Raw genomic sequence first — 20,703 nt, forward strand, 5'->3', positions numbered from 1 at the left:
TATATATATATATGTGTGTGTGTGTGTGTGTGTGTGTGTGTGTGTGTGTGTGTGTGTGTGCGTGTGTGTGTGTGTGTGTGTGTGTTTTAACGTCCGTGCAAAATGGTTATAACATCATACATCCTGGAAAAGTAAATAATGTAAATAAATACTGTAACTCAAATGGTTTAACGTATGTTTAACACATATTTAAAGAAAAGAAATAAATATATTGCTTCTTACAAATATTTATAACTTAGAAGAAATGTCAAACAATGTCATTGGTTGTGCACTTATTTAGAAAACAATGTACTTTGTTCAACTATAAATTGAGTTTCGCCTTTTAATGTACGTCTTTGCTAAGTATTTCGCTACTTGTCTTGGAAACTTGTTCATAAGTTTTCTAATTCATTTTCAATTGTCATTGAATTATTAGGCTCAATGTTTCAATCACGAAAACAGTCATTTCGTATACGGTCATAGGATGGGCAAACTAAAAGGAAATGTTTTTCGTCCTCAATTTCATGTGGATCACAAAAATTACAAAGTCGATGTTCGGGGTTTTCACAAATTAAGCGCCCGATTTTTTATGGAGCGGAAAAAAAATCCACAACTGAATTGCGCAACTTTCTTGATAAGTTCATTTTAACATATTCTTCAGTGTGGGGGTGGATTTATCTTTTAAAAGAGATATATGTTCGAAATTTTGAAGCATTTCTAACACTGTTGAACCATGAGTTTGCTACTGATATGTAATTGCTATTTTTTTTAAAGAATTGAGCAGTATCATAGATTAATAATAAAGAGTTTCTGCATGTCATGTGGTCATGTGTAATTGCTTGTTTGCTATATAACTCTCTGCTGGCAATTGGGGTTATATAACTCAACAATTGACTTTACTGGGTCATATAAAGTATATAACCTGTTAAAAGATTTTTTAATTAAACAATTACACTGAAACGCAGCTACATATTTTTGGTTCTTTCTATTTCTTTCTTTTTCTTTCAATCTTTCTTTCTTTCTTACTTTCTTTCTTTCTTTCTTTCTTTCTTCTTTTCTTTCTTTCTTTCTTTCTTTTCCTTCATTAAAGTGATCGTAATACAAATAGCCGAGATGGTAATAATGAGGAACCAAATTTGAATGAATATAGCGAGGTACCACGTGCATACTTAAAGCCATACTTAAAGTAATATAAATCTCTATTTAAGTCAACTTATGATAATTAATAATTAATTGGAAGTGGCCTCTATGACAGGTCAATGCGGCGTTAAAAGAGTAACACTATGTCTTTGCACACCATATTCCTCTTATTCACCTTTTTACCTATTATCACGACGTATCTGGTTTCGTGGACAAAGCAAAATATGATAACAAACAAACTGTATACTAGTATTTAATATACAAAAATTTTATTTTCATTGTGTTACAAAGCCAATATATATCTAATACAGTAATAATTTCATATACTTCAGATGGTAAAAAGAAACAACAAAAAACAGAACGAACGTTTATTATCTTTTAACTAAAGATATTATTTCATCATGCCGTTAATTTTGAAAACAAACCAAATGGTTGTGTTCAGAAGAGTATTTATCAGAATGGTAGTTTTTACAATAATTTTGATTAAAATTGTAGACTTAAAAAGAGTTGTGATCAAAATGGTAGTCTTAAGAATAGTTGTTATCAAAATGGTAGTCTTGAGGATAGTTGTGATCAAAATTGTAGTGTTGAAATTGTAGTCTTGTATACTGAAAATAATGATACTAATTCTCGTTATCACAACCGTTTCGCAATTTATCAGTCACGATTTTTTCTTCAAATCATTTCAACATGCAAAAATAATAATTTAATAACATTTATTGAGATGCATGATGCGTTTTTATCTTCACTTCAAGTCTGGATCCTAACCTGGGTAAGTGTGACGTCACCATCAATGCGAAGGGTATCGACACGGTCGAGTTGCCGGATCCTGTGATTGAACTGTAGCATATGCTTGTCGTTTACGGCCACCTATAAATAAAATGTACCAGAAAAGGTATATACAAACTAAATTTCGGCCCTCATTATTTCACTCAGAATTTGCAAGTCTATAAGAACCACGAAGGATCAAATGTGTTTGCAACTTTATATTGTTATTATAATTAAAGTATCAGTTTTAAATGATAATCACCATCGTTCACTTCAGCTTATTGCCAGTGTAAGATACAGAGTAACCTCTGCAGAGAGGCCCTCTGTAGAACCATAACCTCTTAACAACAACCAATTTTCCCACATTGATATTTAACTCTGAATTTATCCTCTGTAGAGCAACATCTCAAATAGTAACTTCCCAAAGGATTTTGCCGTGCAGAGATTGTACTGCACGAACTTATTTATGAAATCTAACAAGGTGTTTAACCACAGACTCTATCCGATTAGGGGTGTCATGGTTAGTAAAAATGTTAAAATGACGCCCTAATAACCGTGTAAAAGGTTTAAACGATCATATTACGATCTATTTTGACCCCAGTCCTTTTATTTGAACAAACTTCGTAAACTCTCATTTATTTAGACGATGTTTCATGCCAAATATGCAATCTCTAGCTCTTTGGGGTGTTTTAAAAAGAAGATTCTTTTTAACTTTTGTTTTCGTTTGCCATGGCAACCAGAGTTCTGCATGGAATTAAATTCCTTGAACAACTATTTTAAAGTTTACTACCAAAGGAACATTTCTGTGAAGTTTGGATGAAATTGGCTTAGCGGTTTATGAGGAGATGTCGTTTAAAGTAAAGGTTTACGGACAGACGATGAACGGACGAAAAGCGATCACAAAAGCTCTGTCACCATGTCACTTTGTGACAGTTGAGCTAAAAAACACAACACAATGAAATATCTTATCATAATTAAACAAAAGTAATAATAAAACCTAATCTTAAATTTCTTCATCTTAACCTCGGTTTCCGGTTTTTTAATTGTTTAACCGATTTATTGCTCAAAGCCGACAGAAGCCGTTTAAACGGATAAATGCGTGGCACTCCTATATCAGATTGTGCCGGCTATTGATATTCAATCAAATGTTGTAATAATTCTAAAAACATTTCAATAAAACAACATCTCCAATAAGCAAAGCAACATGTAAAACATTTACCTTGAAACAGCCCTGTTCAACCAAAATGATCATCTCGAAATGTTCACCAGTTTTAAATGGGAAATACCCAATCTGCCTCTCTTCCATACCCCACCCACCATCTTTATGGTTTCGTACAATGCAGTTTCTATCGTAGCCGTAAGAAAATCGTACATCAAAACAAAACGTGATTAATGAAGGTTGAAACTTGTCGCCATTCTGCAGGTAAACTGTGAACCTAAACAGATATATAATGTCTAAATGACATAAAACTGTTTGTGTCATTGCACGTGCGTGTGCGCGCGAGAGATAGTATGTGTATGTGTTTTAAGAAAGATTTACGTAACATCTCAAATGCTTACTTCCGGAAGCGGTAAAAACTATAATGGTGGGACACTTATCTAGTGCATTGGTATATTTTGTGGAACTCTTTTTATGATATTTTACATTCTATGTTTATTATTGTATATGTGACTGATGCCTCTAATAGGCCAAACATTTTCAAAAACTGTTCAATAATAATTTTATGCTTATCTTATAAAAAAAGTTATCATGCATATTTTATATACGGCTGAATATAATCTTTTCGATGTCAATTTCAATAGAAATTACAAAAATTATTAGATCAAACTCATACAAATTCGTTTCGGCTAATTTCTTTGAATTATGTCGTTGAGGTCACAAGATTTGTTCAATATCTATTTTACGCTGACGCTGCGTTCTTAGAATGACGTCATTTTGCCGTTATAAATGAAGTTGTAAATTCATAATTATGCTACTGTAAGAAACACAGTGCGACATGAAAATATCAGTTTTCGTAATTTCTTTCCGAAATAAGATAATTACATGTCGTCACAAGCAAGAATATCAAGCTCTCATGTAACTGTTTAGTGGAAATTCGGCAGAGCATCGTTACCGCCGTAAACAGTTACCCTCGAGCAAGATATTCCTGTCTGTACCGGCGCCCGGTGTACCGGCCCCGGTGTAAGATTAATATATTCTGTCGGAATGTACCGATTATACCCGAGCATCTGCGGTATTATTACATTAAATAACACTGAACAAATTTATTTTGCATACCTTGTCGCCTTTGGTCGTGGTACTCCGCAGATGAAGATTATATTATTTGGCTTGAGATGACCAGTTTTATGTATATATGGCATAACCTGTAAAGTGCAATATCATATCTATTCAAACTCGCAGATAAAATTGCAAAACTGTCTGTAATACATATCATTTTCCACTACAAGCAATAAAATATGCATTTAAACTAGTTCGATAAAATAGAAAAACAGGCACATGCATCAGCACATTATTCAGATGGTGATATTGTGAGGACAATAAAAAAGAGAAAAAATACAATCAAAGTAAACAAAACTAAACAAAACAATGGGGTATAAAAACAGCAAAAAATAAGAGTTCAGCAAACAAAAATGATGAGATTAAAAAAAATAAAAATGATTAAAGTGATAAGAAAATAATGAGTAGCAACCAGATAATGCTAGGGCTAAGGAAAGTCAGACTAATAGTTAGGTAGTTAGGCGGGAAAGCAAGCACATATCACAAGGTAGAAAATTATTTGTCCAGAAGTCAAGAACGAAACTTATTCTGTAAATATTTTGTTTTAATTATTATTATAACTTCTTACTTACATAGGCATGCGACCGACGTCCTCTTTTGTTACATGCACTTACACGATGGTCTTTGCGGCTGTTGCCTGCCGCCTGTTCACCTGAGCATGCTTTTGATTTCTAAGAAAAAATGTCATACATATCCATAAAGTATATTATGTGTAAGTCAAAGATAAATCAGACTTGCAAGAAATAAAAAATTAAGATATATTAAAATTGGAATAGTTAATACATGCCGAGTGTTAATGTCTCCTTACACTGACCAAATACGGTCCTGTATCAATAAACCGCTGTAATCGTGGTAGACAGGCGAAGGGCATATTGAATAAAATATGTCGGGTTTATGGGAACAATGAACTTTCTTCTTCATCTGCCACACAGTGGTGTAAGAAATTTAAAAGTGGTTTGGATTCAGTAAAAAATGCACCTCATGCACGCCGTCCGAAAACTGCAACTTTGCAAAGAAATGGTTGAAAAAGGAAATGACTTTATTGCTTTTGATACAAGATTTACAATTAGGTATATAGCTAAATGTGTTGGTATCTCTGCAGGAGCCGCTCATACAATCGTCAGAAGTGATTTAAAAAGGAGGGTAAGTGCCAGATGGAAACCCCACCCCCTTACAAAAGAGCAAAACCTTGCTCGAGTAAGAATCTCCAAACAATTGTTGAAACAGTTCCCTAAATACAACAATCGATCTTTCGAAAATATCATCACTGGCGATGAGACGTGGGTTCAGTTAAATAAACCCAAGCGAAAGATACATAACAAAATATGTGCAACCAAAGGCAGTCAAAGACGTTCGCATGAATCAACGAGCAGTGAACATCAGAAAGCCCATCGAGCTTGTGTATGTATTAAGATCTATCACGCTGCCCGATCGTTCAATCTTTTCAAATATGAAGGCAACTGGGTCAATTTTCAGAAGTGCTTAACAAACAATGTCAAAATAATTATCTCAATCCTTCAAAATACTCTCCACCATTTGGTATACAAAGTTTTAGTCTTTTAATCCAATTTTTAAATGCATGATCATAATCTTTTCGAGGTATACTGTTCAGACACGGGAAAATAGCCGAACCGAGATTGTTTCGCGTTTGATATTTCTTCCAGCAACGTGTTTTTTGAGCGTCGGAAATAAAAAAATGTCACAAGGGACAAGCTCTGGCGAATAAGGAGGGTGAGGAAGCTCGACAACCTTTTCCTGTTTCAGATCTTCTGTACAATGGCCGCTTTGTGTGACGAAGCATTCTCATTTAACAACCTGACACCACGGAGACCAGTTGCTGGTCGACGGTTTTTGAAATATTTCCTTAACTTATGAACGACCTTGCCTTTGTAAAACTTGGCATGTACAGATTTACCGTTTGGTACGGCAATTTGAATAGAATGATCTTGATTGGTAAAGAAGATTATATACATAAAGTTTTTGACACTCATGGTTCTTTTGCTACGCATCGTCTTATTATACCAACATGCTTTATGTACGTTAGGCATTTAACAATGTAATGAACTAACTTAAACATTTCGAATGAAAATTGAAATAAAAGAGTTGAGAAAAAGCTGTTAAAGATAAAAATTATCATAATGCACATTTAGAAATATTTTTAAAGGCGCGATACTACATTTTAGCTGTGATAACGATAACTTATTATTACACTAAAACATTTAAGCTGTTGTGTTTGTATTATCGTCATACAGATCATTTAAAAGCATATTTTCCTTGATTATATCTCATGTTAAGTTATGGTGACACAAAAGAAAAATAACAAGGAAAACATTTCTTAGACCTATCTTCATAACAATAGAGACACCTGGCTATGTTTAGTTTTTCTGATACACAGTAGTAAATTATTTTTTAATCATTTAAGCAAGTGCACACACTCAAAATAAGACAAGGTACGCCCCAGTCAGTTTCTGCATTGTGTTGCAATAACAGGTCAATGTCACATCATACATTAACACAGTGAAAAAGGGTCTGAAATGTTCAATTAATTCATTATATTCATGCTCTCGATTGACAATCATTATTCAGAATTTACTGTTTCCCCTACTAAAGTGTAGAAATACATACACGTGACTGTTGTGGCACATGAGGTGGTTGGCTACGACGTCCAAGTTCGTTCAACACCGCTCCAGCAAAATGACCGGCCGCACCAGATAGCCTCTCCATGCCTGACTGATAATCTGCGTTCTTATCCTAAACAAACCAGATTTGTACTTAATAAACAATAAATTGAAACTTCCTTTCGTGGATCGTTTAATAATTATCTATAATTAAAAACTCGCTAACATCGTTTCTTTTATTAAAAGAAAAAGATAATATAATTATTATTTAGATTTAGTTTTTAATCTTCAAGACCTCTGTGCTCTACTTTCTATTTCACTATATTTTCATCGTTTTTTAGATGTATTTTGCTCAATTCACGTAAGAGACGAAAGTACATAAATTGGTATTAATTGTGTGAAGACAAGAAAATAAGCCGAAAAGCAAGTAAAATGAGTGAATGACGTATTTGGTATCGTGTCACAGTTTCCAAAAAACAAAATATGAAAAAGTACTCAATTGCTACACAGTTTCCAAAAACAAAACATGAAAAAGTACTCATTTGCTATAAACATCAAATATTTTTTGCTTAATTTGCTCGGTTGGAAAATGGTATATTTAGTGAACTATAGTATTTTTATATGGAAGTCAAAGTGCATGTACTACTAGTACTTTGTTTACCTTTTAATATCTTTACGACACTTCACTGCATGTCCGGCGCTACTTTTGTCAGTTGTTGAATATCTAACAACATGCTCTTAATCCATTATAAAAACATTATCAAACACACCTTGGACAATGAGGAAGAATTTTTAAAAACATATGGATTTCTAAGGCATAATGTTTCTTTAAGTTTTCTGGTTTTGTAGTTAAAACTCGCACTAGGCCTAATACACTACTTAATTTAGCCGACATATGCATTAATTCATGTCTACCGACATGATAGCAGACCGACATGATAGCAGAAAAGTAGTCGAATAAGTGCTCATTAAAACAACATCGCCAACATGTAAAAAAAGTACAACAAATATTGAATTAAGTAAAAACTTACATTTCTCCGTTGGTCTCTACCGAACATCGTTTATGCCGACAAATTACGATAAAATTAGAAAATGAAAAACGGTGAATAATCTATGACCTATGTTGATAGTTGATAAGATAACAATATTTACTACATGAATTATAAATAATGAACTTTTACCAACTTCAAAGTATTTCAAGGAAATAAAAGTCTGTATTATTTGATATTCTCTTCCGCGATAAAAAAATCAAATTATTTTGTCCTGGTTTTACTACTTAACTTAGCATGAAGTTACTTGATATCTTCAATCACATGCATCATATTTGTGAATCTTATATGAGGTTAACTTTAAATGTGGGTGGGGTGGTTTTGTGACTAATTGTTTGATTCACCGGTTTATTTCCTTAAATACAAATATGAAACTATAATGATGTTTACATTATACAATACATATAGCTATTTCCGGTATTTGTCTGAATTACTGAGTCCATCTCATTAAAAAATAGCTTACACCTTTAGTTAGAGAGTCCTTTGGCATTTTATATGGCTACGTTTATATAAACAGGGTCGCAATGCATGCATGTTATATAACTAGCAATCATTAATACACGGTAATATATCCTATCAAAAGAAAGCTTTATAAAAGATTTAATTCAATTCTCTAATTTTCGTGTTTGTTTGTGTGTTTGTTTGGTTTTTTTTTTTTTTGTTTTTTTTTTTTTTTTTTTTTTGTTTTTTTTGTTTTGTTTTTTTTGTTAATAGATCAATTTACGAATGTAAGATCTAACGGAATTTTATTTCGTTCTTTTTTTAATACTACTTATACTTTTTACAAAAACAGACATAAAAATGTACATTTTTAATTTAAAAAAAACACAACAAACATACAAAACAAAATCATCCTGCACGTGAAATTAAAAATACTGAAATGAGTTCAAAAAGCATAAAAACATGAGCATTTTCGGGTCATTTTTCACAATAAGAATAAATATTCTGGAAAAAAAATGGAGTAAACAAATGAGCAGCGTCATGACAAAACCAACATAGTGCGTTTGTGACCAGCATATATCCAGGCAAGCCTGCGCATCTGCGCAGTCTGATCAGGATCAATAATGTTCGCTATCAGTTTCTCTACTTGTAATAGAGTTGGTAAGTGAACAGCATGGATCCTGATCGCGGACGCGCAGGCTGGTCTGGATCCATGCCGGTCACAAACACACTATGTTGGTTTTGTCATGGCGCTGTTCAAATAATCTGAACACTGCACTTAGCTATATAGGTTATTGGTCTAGACAAACATCAAATAAACACTCTCTAGAATTATTATTTTAGTCACGTCATGTCAAAATATGTCAAGAGAACCCCTTTAAATGAATTAACAGTGATGTCTTCATATTGATATAGAATGTTTTAGTCGGTTTGGTTCGTCCTTAATTAATGCATACTGCCGCCAAATATTTATCATTTTGATACATGTAGACAATAATGAAAGAACGTGTATTCATTTGAGAAAATGCAGATCTAAGTTCAAAACATAAGAGTACGGTTATCTCCCTTTACTTTGCAATATAAAAATGATATTGAAAAATATTATTCGAATTTTAGGCATCTAAAATAATAAACATAAAGCGATTTCAAAAGGCTTAATGTCCAGTTTAATTGACACTGGCACATACATTATTTGATCTTTTTTTTTCAAATGAAGAGTATTTCAGCAAGGACTATCCCCATCCAAGGATGCCGCAGAAAAAAATCGAATTTTTCTATACAAAGGAACTTGAATAAAATCAAGAAAACAAAACATTGAAAATTTTCAAGAAACAAATTTGTAACGTTAGTCTACAAATACGTGTTATGTACCTTTCAAACTATTTTGTAACTTCATATCACGTGAACGTGAACTTCATTTAATTTTTTGATGTGACATACCTTAAGGATTTGTATCATAGGTGTGTGTGTGTGCGTGCGTGCGTTGGTGCGTGCGTTGGTGTGTGTGTGTGTGTGTCTGTCTGTCTGGTGTGTGCGTGTGCGTGTGGCGTGTCCTTCAAAAGAGTCATTTTATATTTTAAAGGAGTGTAAGATACAGATACAGAAAGATGCCCAAATTCCAGCTTCTCCTGGTTCTTTAACATAGCAAGTGTTTAACCACTCATACATGGAACCATAAAAAGACTATTTTAGTATTTCAGTTGTTCACCGCGGGAATAGGAACCCATAATGTCGAGATTACAAGTCTCATGCTCCAACCGGCGGTATAAGTTAAGTACCCATATTTAAGCCGCTTTACTTCATAGTCTCTGAATATTATCCTTAAATGATACAGAAGACGGTGGTTATTTTGGTTTTATTTACCTTTAAGCTCATGCATTCTATTTTAAAAACATTTCACTCTGGCCAAGCCTTACATAGTGTCATTTACTTTTTGTTTACTGACGGACTAAATACATTTCGTATAACACTTTATTTAATTTCATCAACACAGTAAAACTGGATTTTATAGAAATATACATTCTTTGGCAATTTTTGTTAGCAATTGGATTACAGTGTAATGGCATTTTCCGGAATTAAATGCTAATCTTTCAGACATTGTCAAGACAATTTCATTTTCTAAATCAATACCTGGTATGTCCGCCAATACTGACTAGTACAACAGTCAACCTTCTCCTCATAGAGACACATCAGTTATATTCAACATATACCGTGGGATCGTGTTCCACTCTTCACGTACAACTGCCGTAAATTGCTGTACAGGTCTAGGCTGCTGTTGACGTTAACGTAAACGTTGTCCGATGTAGTAATTGGATATTACAATCTGGACAACAAGAAGGCCAGGGTAGTAAGTTAATGTTGTTGTGCTGAAGGTAGTCCCGAGTGATAGGGCGACATGTGGCCTGACATTGTCATGTTGTAACGTTAGTCAATGACGTTGGTTAAACATTGGAATAATTACAGGTACAAGATCCTGATTAATGTACCTTCTAGCCGTTATATGTCCCTGACACACCACCGAATCAGAATTAAAACCATGGTTAGTTGCTCCCCACAACATTATACCGCCACCACCGTAACGGTTAATCTCAGACAGTTATTTACGTACCGTAACGGTTAATCTCAGACAGTTATTTACGTAACGTTCATTTCGACGTCTGTACAACCGTACACGACCGTCAGCATTAAATCGTGACTTGGTACTAAAAACCACGATATTCCAGCGATCTTAAATATGTTGACGAGCCCATAAGGGACGTTGCTGGTGGTGAAGTCTGTTTAGAAAGACACCACGGTATGGTCTCCAACTTCGTACTCCTTGCTCCAACAGGCGTCTTCTTATTGTGTGACGACTCTCAGGCATACCACGATTACCGACCATCTAAATTGTCATAGATTCCGCCGTGACAAATCCGTCACGTAAGTGACATTGACGTATAAAGATCCCTGCCTCCTGGTCGTTACACGCGGGGCCCCTGAACGATGTCTATCGGCAAGTGTGACTGTTACCATAACACGTTGAACAAGCCGTGTTACTGTGGATCTTGAACAAATAAAACGGTTTGCGACCTCATTTTGACTTAATTCACATTCCAGCATGGCTAACACCCGAGCTCTCTCTCATTAACATTATTTTGTATAGGTGTATGGAATAATGATTATGTTTCGACTAACACATGTACATGATATTTTTTACAAATTTAAACCGCATGGTTATAGTGCACGGACTACACGAGAAGTTCATGACTGTATCCTCGGTTCGAACCCCGTGTGCAATGAAGTGTATCGATATTTTATGTGTAGGTTAGAAGTCCATTATACACGTAAATTGCAATGTTTCGTATGCTCGTGTCTCTCAGATTTTTTTAAGTGACATTTTGGGTTGAATCGGTTTTTTTAAGCCTGGCAGTATAGTATTGTGTTTGAAAGTCACATCGGCACATCTGTAATGTTCTACCTATAGATAGAGAAGGAATAAAAATCCCCCCGCCCAACATAATTACAGGCAGTGACCAACATGAGGCTTTTTAAATAAAGTTAAATTGATCACTAAAGCGGAAAAGCATTGCACTTTTATATCAACAAGCTCTGTTGATAATTCTTCAGATGATTATCCTGCAGATGTGACAAATGACGATTTTTCTTCCTACCGGAGTGCTTAACCCTAATCGCTATATGCCTTAAATGGACCGGTCCATCTTTCAATATGGACTAATCCACTCATCATTTGAGGGGAAATTACAAAGTATGTACCGACTGAATAGCGATCAGTGTAGACCATGATCAGATACCATGGATAATGCCAAATTATCTTGGTTTGTACTGTTTGCATAAGAAGACCCTAGTAGTCTAGTCAATATACCCTAATTTGGGGGTCAACCTAGAACTAATTGCAAGTTTTAAAAGTTTGTTTTTCTGAAACTACTATGTATGTACATTTTTCCATAAAAAGTCCCGAACTTTTGCTGCTGCCATTGCTGAGAAAATGATGCCTGAATTACATGGTACCTTGGATTTCATGAAAAATATACAAAATCAGGATGTCAGTTTAAATATCAATATTTATTGTAAATTTTAAAATGTATTAATTATATCATTACAATATCAAATAATAAATAACAAAATCATAGTGTCAACCAATAATAATACAATTATCATATGATTACTAACTTTTTACTTAAACTGCAAAATAATATTACCCCACCCACTAATGCATTTTACAAAAGTATAACAATTGTATTCCAGAAATAATTCCTGATAACATCATTAAAGGAAATAAGATTTTGACAGTCATTTCATCAAACAAAACACATTAAATCCATTTTAAGGTTCAAAGGAACGTTTATAACACTCAAAAATGTAATTATAAGGTATGAGCCTCTGATGATGTGCGACTGCTGCCGTGCTGGCGCTATCATAGCAACGTCTAACATTTATTTACTCATGGTTACAGGTATTGTTGCAGAATAGATTTTGTTTGGTTGGTTGGTTTTATGGCGCACAAACACAAATTTGGCCATGTGCGCCGAAATAGGAAAGATGAGTTGGATAACCTCGGGGTGTTAAAACTTAAAGCAAACACCAGACAACCTCACCTGCTTGAGCATAGAGATGTGCATAGACTCCAGCAATTCGAACTTATTTTAGTTGTCCCTTACAATCACGAAGAGATAAACAGTGGCTGCATTGCAGGATTGTGTAATAAGTAATTAATAAAATAATTAATTGAATCGAGAATTATATTTTGTTTATGGTTACCGTCTCACCAACACTATAAAAGTAACATGGCGCCTTTTAAGATAACCATGGAAATGATGACCACAGGGACCTCGCCGTGCATTATTTCAGGCACAAACGGACGCCTGAGTAGAACAAGCTAGCTGAATAGTCGCCTCACATGAAAGAATATGGCCCTTATATGGCTCAAAGTTAAAACATACATTGGTGAGAGGTTTATGGTTTAAAGCCAACGACCTTATCCACTCCCCGCCCCACAACAAGATAGTAAATCAGTTAGTTATTAAAGATGTATGACAGGTTTTACCCTTTATTAGTGGTTGTTTGCATATATAGCCTGAGCTGTTAGGCGTCAGGCTTATATTATTAATCTAAAATGCAGCATGTTTCCTTGAGAAAAAAAAAGAAAAAACATTTGTTCATTAATTGTGTTTATATATAGTTTATATAAATGAACGATTACATTATCCTTGCTTTACTAAGAAAATTGCCAAGTTTAAATTTAAAATATATTTGCTCAACAATCTCAAATAAACTTACACTAATAGTATAACAAGTATATTCACTGTCTATAAAAAAATAGGGGTAACTTTTTCCCCACCCCTTTAAAAAATATCAAAAATACAAATAATTAAAGATTACAATTTTTTCAAAAATGCAAATAAAGATATAATGTATGTTTGATTTCATTTAAACAGTACCCGTTTTAAATTTACACATGTGTGGGACATACGATAAACGTTATCGTATATCCCAGACATGTTTAATATTCATTTCTATTTGGTTGAGTAACAATGGCATACACAGGGTATACTAACTTATTTACCCATGCAAGTCAAATTGAATTCACCAGAGCACAGCTCAGCCACGGCGCCATTCCTGTGCAGATATGTAAACCAGTTGACCAGTACTAAATGCCTTTACTTTCCTCCGTACATGCCAGAGTAGTGGTATAATGCAAATGACTGTAGAAAGATTTCATGATCAAACACAACAAAAGTGACCTTAACCTTGCTTGAATCGGCCGGTTTACAGTCCAGCGCCATTCTGACTGATGTTTTCTATCTTATTGTGTTTACATGTAGATCTTATTGCCAGTAACTCATTTTCAACTTTTTGCCGATTTGGATTTTCTGATCAGGTTATTTTAGCAAACTTACAGAGAATTATTTACGTCACCCATAAATTGATTTTGCCTTAGAAAAATAATTAAGTATAGATTTAGAATATGATTTCTGCGAAACATTATATTCTATCAATTTTGGTATCGAGGCGTTAAATCCAGGCCATTTATCTAAATGACACTAAAAAAGTGTCAAAGGGCATCGTCATTTTTGTTCAAATGTAATGTCTCGAAATCGTGTCAATCGCATAACTGTTAACACGTGTCTGGTTTCCAACTATTAAAAATAGAAATCCTCCATTTTCGTCAACGCAAAAGCGGCCACTGATTGGCTGATTAAAATGTTAGATAAGCGTGACGTTGTTTCGGTCATCGTCAGATCTACAAATAAACATAAGAAGATCTAAACTTCAGAGCCATACGGTTAGCTCAGTAGGTAGAACGTTAGACTGTGACCTACACAGACCTGGGATGGTTTCCAGGACTGTGTAGGTCACCTTCGTTGTGATTGATCATGAGTTATTCGTACTGTACGTCTGTTCTGGTACAGAAGTTACAGTTCAATGAGTAAATGAAGGCAATAGTACTAGTAAAATACTTTAAAGTTTCCCCAGGAATGATGCGGTGGCTAAACTGTGCTCTGGTAAATTCATTGTTGTTTACTGTTGTGATCCGAAGTACCAACCATCAACATAAACTTAATTTAGTCAAATGGTTGCATAAACCACACACCAATGACCATCATTAATGCTTGTTACCACATTATAACTAAAGTATTCTTCATATGTTTGGCCTTGTCGCAACATGAAGATGACTTTTTGATATCTTGGACACTAATTAAGTCACTAAATGTAAGTAAATGAAAAGACCTTTCAAAAGCATCTCTCTGTTCCCTTTCTTTTCTGGTTAACCTGGACTTCTGAATGTAAGTGGTTCATGTTTTCTATCTGATATGGCCTCATGATGCCTTTTCAAGTTTTCCTGTCCGTCCTTAAATTTACGTTACAACACTGATGGCAATTGTATATTGGAATAATGAAGGTAAGTCAGAACACAAGGCAGACGAATTTTAACATTATCTGCCCACTGATCACTACAGTATATTTTTTTTTCATGATAGTGCTTTTAAATTCCAATCTAGAAAACAAGATAGTATCAAAGGAATCTTTTTCTATTCAATATACTTTATCAAGCAAAAGTTCCACACAATAACCATCCAGACTTGAAATTTGGGAGTTATAGATCTTTCTTTCAAGCAGATATATCTGCCATATATGGTTTGTCCCAAAAATGTTTGCGACGTAAAACATGAACATGGATATTTGGATTTATTTCTACTTCAAGCAAATGTTTTTCCAAGCAGCACATATCCCTTAGTATCCCTTTTCTCCAACTCGATTACGGACAGAAGATTCGCTGTCATTGATTGACTCAGGAACTTGGTGTCCACCTGGAACAAAAGATCCATGTTTTTGATGGAGATCAAATAGATTAGCGATATTACATTTTGTAAATATTGATCAACATATATTAATAAGTGTGAATTAAACATCACCCAATAAGATACATGTAACAGTAAAAATATCAAATGATATTATTACATTGCTATTTTATTAAAGTGTTAATGATTGTTGAGTTAAACTTAATTAAAAAACGGCCATGATTTCAAAATAAGACAAAGTTTGATGACTATGAGTTTTGTTAATTTTATTATCTCGCAATTCACAACAAATTTTAAAAGCTAGCAGTATGATCTTGCCATTATTATATTTGGCAATGACACATAGAAATTCCTAAACAGTCATTTTGAATTTAACTTGTGTTCCTACAATGATAAAACTTTATTAAAATCGAAAAATAAATCAAAATAGAGTAACAAAAATAATAAACCAAATGTTAGATTTATGTTCCGTATTTGCTTCCGTAGTACAAAATGTCGTCAAAAACTGAAGTACCATTATCGATTCATTCTTTTTGTTTCGTATAAATAATAAAAAAATAACAAAATGCAAATGAAGAAAATTAAAAAATACGCTTGTAGGTGATTTTTTTGCATGCAATTTCAAAGTATTTTTATTTTTAGAATTAATTTTTTACAATGACGCAAGCATGAACTATTCGCTGATTTCTTTATTGTTTAAACGTTATCGTCGAAATATTTGTGATATAAACATCTGAAAAAATATTGGTTATATATAAACCTACCTAGATTTTATGTAAAAACCTTGTACTTTACCCCCAAACGGTTCAGAAGTTACAAAACGAAGGTTGTTGACAGCCGTTTCAGATTCAATATGGGCGCCGCCATACTTATTTTCCGTGACGTCACAAACAATGCGCGTGAAATCTACTGGTATGGTAGCGTAGTTGGAGCAAGTTTTAAAATGGAAAAAATCACTACATAAAACCGCTTTTATCTTTTTAATTGCAAATGCAAAAATTCGGGACATTTTATGGTAAGCACTTAATATTAAGTTCTTTCGTGAGGTGTTGATAAAAATTCTTTTGCAATTAGTTCTAGGTGTATCTTTATATTGACTGGCCTATAGATTCAGTTGTCACCTGAAAGCTAAATGTTTAGGGTAACAGTATTTATATTAAAAAAGGACGTAAGCCATGTCCTATCATAATTCATGGACTATCATAAGTCATGTCCTATTATAAGTCATGTCCTATCATAAGTCATGTCCTATCCTCGAGTCACCCCAAATCGTGATATACCCGAAATCGTGATACCGGATGTTTATAGTTTAATGCGCACGCGCTATTTCGTTTCGACGTCACAAACCCGGATATCGGCGTTAGAAGTGTCAAAGAAGTTTTCTGTCGACAAAATGCTTCGTAATAAAGCTAGGAGGCGTAAGATTTGCATAATTTTCTGTATACAAGTGTATTTTAGCATATATTTTGTAAAGCAAATTTACATTACCACTTCACCATTCAATTTTTTCACGAAAAGTACTTCAAATCACAATTGTTGACAGTCGTCTGTTTGTTTACATTCATTACTTATGAGTCAAGGTCAGATTAGACTGGTTCACCTACTGGAAATTATCCCAAAGAGGTATTAAAAGCGGAAAGTTCCTTATACAATGGAAAACCCTAATTGAAAGTTAATTTGTTTATGGTTTTATGTGTATTGGTCAGTATGAATGTTTTTTTTGCTTATATTCTTTAGATATTTTGCATTTTCTGCAGGTTTTTGGGAGTCCCCCACCTACCAAAAGAAAATATAGGCAGTATTCACCATCAAGTTTGGATAAGGCATACCAGTGTGCAGTTGAGGGTGAGCTGTCTGTTAGGAAGGCATCCAAGGTCTATGGTGTGCCTATGCAGACCTTAAGGGACAGAGTTCTTGGACATATTGAGCCAGATACGACTAGGTGAGATGCTTCTATTATTCTTGATTAAGATGAAACTTATTAAATCTTTGCTTATTATACATTTATTAATGTTTCTTATTTGTTTTCACAGGTCAGGTCCTGGCCACTTTTGAGTGAATTTGAGGAGGCGAAATTGGTAGATCATATCAAGGACATGGCATATGTTGGGTACCCATACACTAGAGCAGAGGTCATTAACACTGCTACAGAATTTGCAACATGTCTTGGTAAACGTTCAAGAGAAAAGTCACTTACTTATAAGTGGTTCTATGCATTTTTAGGTAGGTGGCCAGAGTTTGAAAGTTCAGAGACCTAAAACTATCTCTGAACTTCGAGCAAAGGCAACTAGTAGAGAAAGTATTAATCGTTATTTAACGAACTCAGGTCTATCTTGGACAAATATGAAACTGACAGATTGTCCAGAATCAATCTATAATGTGGACGAGAAAGGTGTACAGCAAAATTTTTACACCTTCCTATGTTGTTGGCCCATCTGATACCAAGACATCTGTAGTAACTTCAGAGAGGTCCAGTACAACAACATACTTGGATGTGGAAATGCTCTTGGACAACAGATCCCTCCCTACTTTGTGTTTGCAGGTATGTCATTTGACTAAAGTTGTGTTAAATTTTATCTATGAGCAATACACTGTAATAAGTTTTTAAAATTGCAAACACTATTTTTCAGGAGCCAGAATGAGGGATGAGCTAATGGAAGATGCTTCACCAGGTGCTCAGGGCACAGTTACAAAATCTGGGTGGTCAAACAGTGAAGTTTTTCAGAAATACCTCCAGACTCACTTTGTGAAATATGCCACTTGGAAAGCGACCCATCCTCCTATTTATATGATGGGCATAGGTCCCATATTACACCATTTATTATTGACTGGGCAATAGAACAAAATATTATATTGTATGTTTTACCTCCCCACACATCTCATATTTTGCAGCCAATGGATGTTGGATGTTTTGGTCCTTTTGCTAAGATATATTCTCAAGAATGTAACAAGTTTCAAAGATTTACAGGTAGAGTTTGTGGATAAGTATAGTGTCTGTGCCATTGCGTGCAAGGCTTTTTCTGTTGCTCTTTCTGTAAAAAATTTGCAGTCCGCATTTATGAAATCAGGCATTTATCCTTTTAATCCTGATAAAATAGATACATCATTATTTAAAACGCAATGAGTTAAGAGCAAGTTTTGTGGATGAAGACACTGTAAGTCATGACCATTTGCCAGCTGTCCTTTCTACAGCTGATTCAGATGAGACTGTAAATTATGCTGAGAATGAGTCTGTAGCCGAGGATTCTGAACTTTTGACCGCAGTTCCATTGGATCAAGTTACTTCTTCTACACTTGTCCTTCCTCAAACATCATCTTCAGAATGTACAAGTGATGTTGCTAGTTCATTTTTTAGGAAAAAGAGACCAGTTTTCAAACCACCTTTAAAAAAAAAGAAGGTCTATAAGTAAAATAGTTTGCAGGCAAAGCTATTACTGAGCCTACAGTTGCAGCTGATGTAAAAGATTACATATCAAATACACAAAGAAAGTCAACTGCAACTGCTACAAAGGGATTTCGAACCCCTTCCAAAAGCCTGTCTGCTAAGGGTAATCCCAAAGCCCTCTTCATCTGGAACCTCCAAGTCTGGAGGCCCCATTGACTTGAGTACACCTCCTTTGATGGAGGATAGTGTTGATGATGACTCTGTTGTTGATGATGATGATGATGAATTATGCTGTGTATGCAACAAAATTTCAACCTGAAGAACTTTCAAACTGCCATGTTGTTACTTTTGTAAAATGGGCTAAGTGTGATTTTTGTGAACACTGGACACATCTTATTTATTGTTCAGAAGTAAGAGTTGTTCGTAGAAGGGATGAGTTTAGATGCCCCACTGTTAAAACATATTGTCATTTACATTCATGTTATTGTTAAATATTATTTTGATACTCTGTTTACTTGAAGAATAATCAATACATATTCGTAAACTAACATGATTTCTTGCGTTTATCCTTAGGTTTCGGTGTATTATTGATTTTTCTAAACATAACGAATTGAGGTATACCAGTCAAAAAATAAACCGTTTCCGGTATACTTTCAAAATGGCCGCGCCCAAGGCTACATGATAACAATTGTGGCGGACATCACAAACACAATATTTTCGCTAAAATTGCGTTTCTCTTCGGGTTTGCATGTGTGGACACTGAGCCATTTTGTTCATAAATAAAGCGTGTATTGCTTGATTAACAAATTTAGCTAAAAACTAACACTAACTGAATAATATGGCGAAAAACGTGAAAGGCGGCCGGGGTGGTGGGGCAGCCAAAGGCAATTCTATCCTTACAGAGAAGGATCTGGAAGATATTGGGATATAATATCCCATAGACTTGACAAATTCGAGGAAAAACTTGATAACTTGCAAACTGCTGTGGAAAAATGTGTTCCAGCTCCAATGTTTCAGAAAGCAAAATGTGCTATCAGACTTAACAAGTACGAAATTGATAATAACAACCAATACTCTAGGAGGGAAAACATCAGAATCCATGGATTCGCTTCGTCGGGGCAATCAGCATTGAAATCAGAACTTCTTACTATGTTTAATCATATTGCGCAGTTAGACGCGAAATGTGTGGAAATTGAGAAGGTTACGGGGAAACCTCTTAAACTGAGAAAATCCAAGGACAAAAAGGGGAAATCCACACCTAATTCAAATGTTAACGCAAGTGATAGGTCGGGTGATAGCGTGGAGGATATCATTTTGAAGCATCTCAACACGGACGGGTCCATTGACGAATCATTACTTAGTGTTCTAGAGGAAAACCTGGATAGCGATATCTCACCATTTGATGTATCCGATATTAGCACGTGTCATGCTGCTAACAGCTCCAAATCTCAATTTCTGGTTAGATTTGTCTCCAGGGTTTCCTATTCGGTTGCTGTTTTCATTGAAGAGTCGTGTTTCTCTCAGCGCCACGTATTCTGGGGTGTTTATTACTGAGGATCTGTCTCCCTTGCGTATGAAACTCTTAAACTACATCAAAGAGAACAAAGCGGCCTCCAAGGTGCATACTAGGGATGGAAATATCCATTGTACTTTTAACAGTAATCACTATACAATTTCTTCACCAGAAGATCTATTCAAGCTTGATATGGAGGTAGACTACGCGAGGTTAGGTCTGCAGGCCTTT

The 20,703-nt window shown here is 34.6% G+C and overlaps 1 protein-coding gene across 3 annotated transcripts; it reads right to left on the reverse strand.

Annotated features, from left to right (window-relative positions):
• Positions 1-1,473: 1,473 nt before the first annotated feature.
• LOC132714115 (galectin-3-like) lies at positions 1,474-7,963 on the reverse strand. 3 transcript variants are annotated; one of them, XM_060696866.1, is made up of 6 exons: positions 7,815-7,963; positions 6,791-6,916; positions 4,738-4,836; positions 4,166-4,251; positions 3,107-3,323; positions 1,474-1,989 (listed from the first exon to the last, which is right to left on the reverse strand). In XM_060696866.1, the coding sequence occupies exons 1-6, from the start codon at positions 7,839-7,841 to the stop codon at positions 1,870-1,872; spliced, it is 675 nt and encodes a 224-aa protein (XP_060552849.1). In that variant the 5' UTR covers positions 7,842-7,963; the 3' UTR covers positions 1,474-1,869. The 3 variants fall into 3 exon arrangements, with proteins under 3 accessions (XP_060552849.1, XP_060552850.1, XP_060552851.1); XM_060696867.1 differs by lacking the exon at positions 7,815-7,963 and adding an exon at positions 7,445-7,463; XM_060696868.1 differs by lacking the exon at positions 4,738-4,836 and having other exon boundaries at positions 7,815-7,962.
• Positions 7,964-20,703: the final 12,740 nt, after the last annotated feature.

This window comes from Ruditapes philippinarum, unplaced genomic scaffold, assembly GCF_026571515.1.
Source record: "Ruditapes philippinarum isolate M1 unplaced genomic scaffold, ASM2657151v2 ctg2648_1_1_1_1, whole genome shotgun sequence".
NCBI lineage: Eukaryota > Metazoa > Mollusca > Bivalvia > Venerida > Veneridae > Ruditapes > Ruditapes philippinarum.

What these genes read in the sequence shown, in the direction of transcription:
- LOC132714115 (XM_060696866.1), bottom strand. Translation starts at nt 7,841, where the DNA reads ATGTTCGGTAGAGACCAACGGAGAAAT. An exon ending in GTAGAGACCAACGGAGAAAT is followed by an intron (nt 6,917 to 7,814) that starts GTAAGTTTTTAC and finishes TGGTTTGTTTAG; the next exon opens with GATAAGAACGCAGATTATCA. An exon ending in ATGTGCCACAACAGTCACGT is followed by an intron (nt 4,837 to 6,790) that starts GTATGTATTTCT and finishes ATTTTTTCTTAG; the next exon opens with AAATCAAAAGCATGCTCAGG.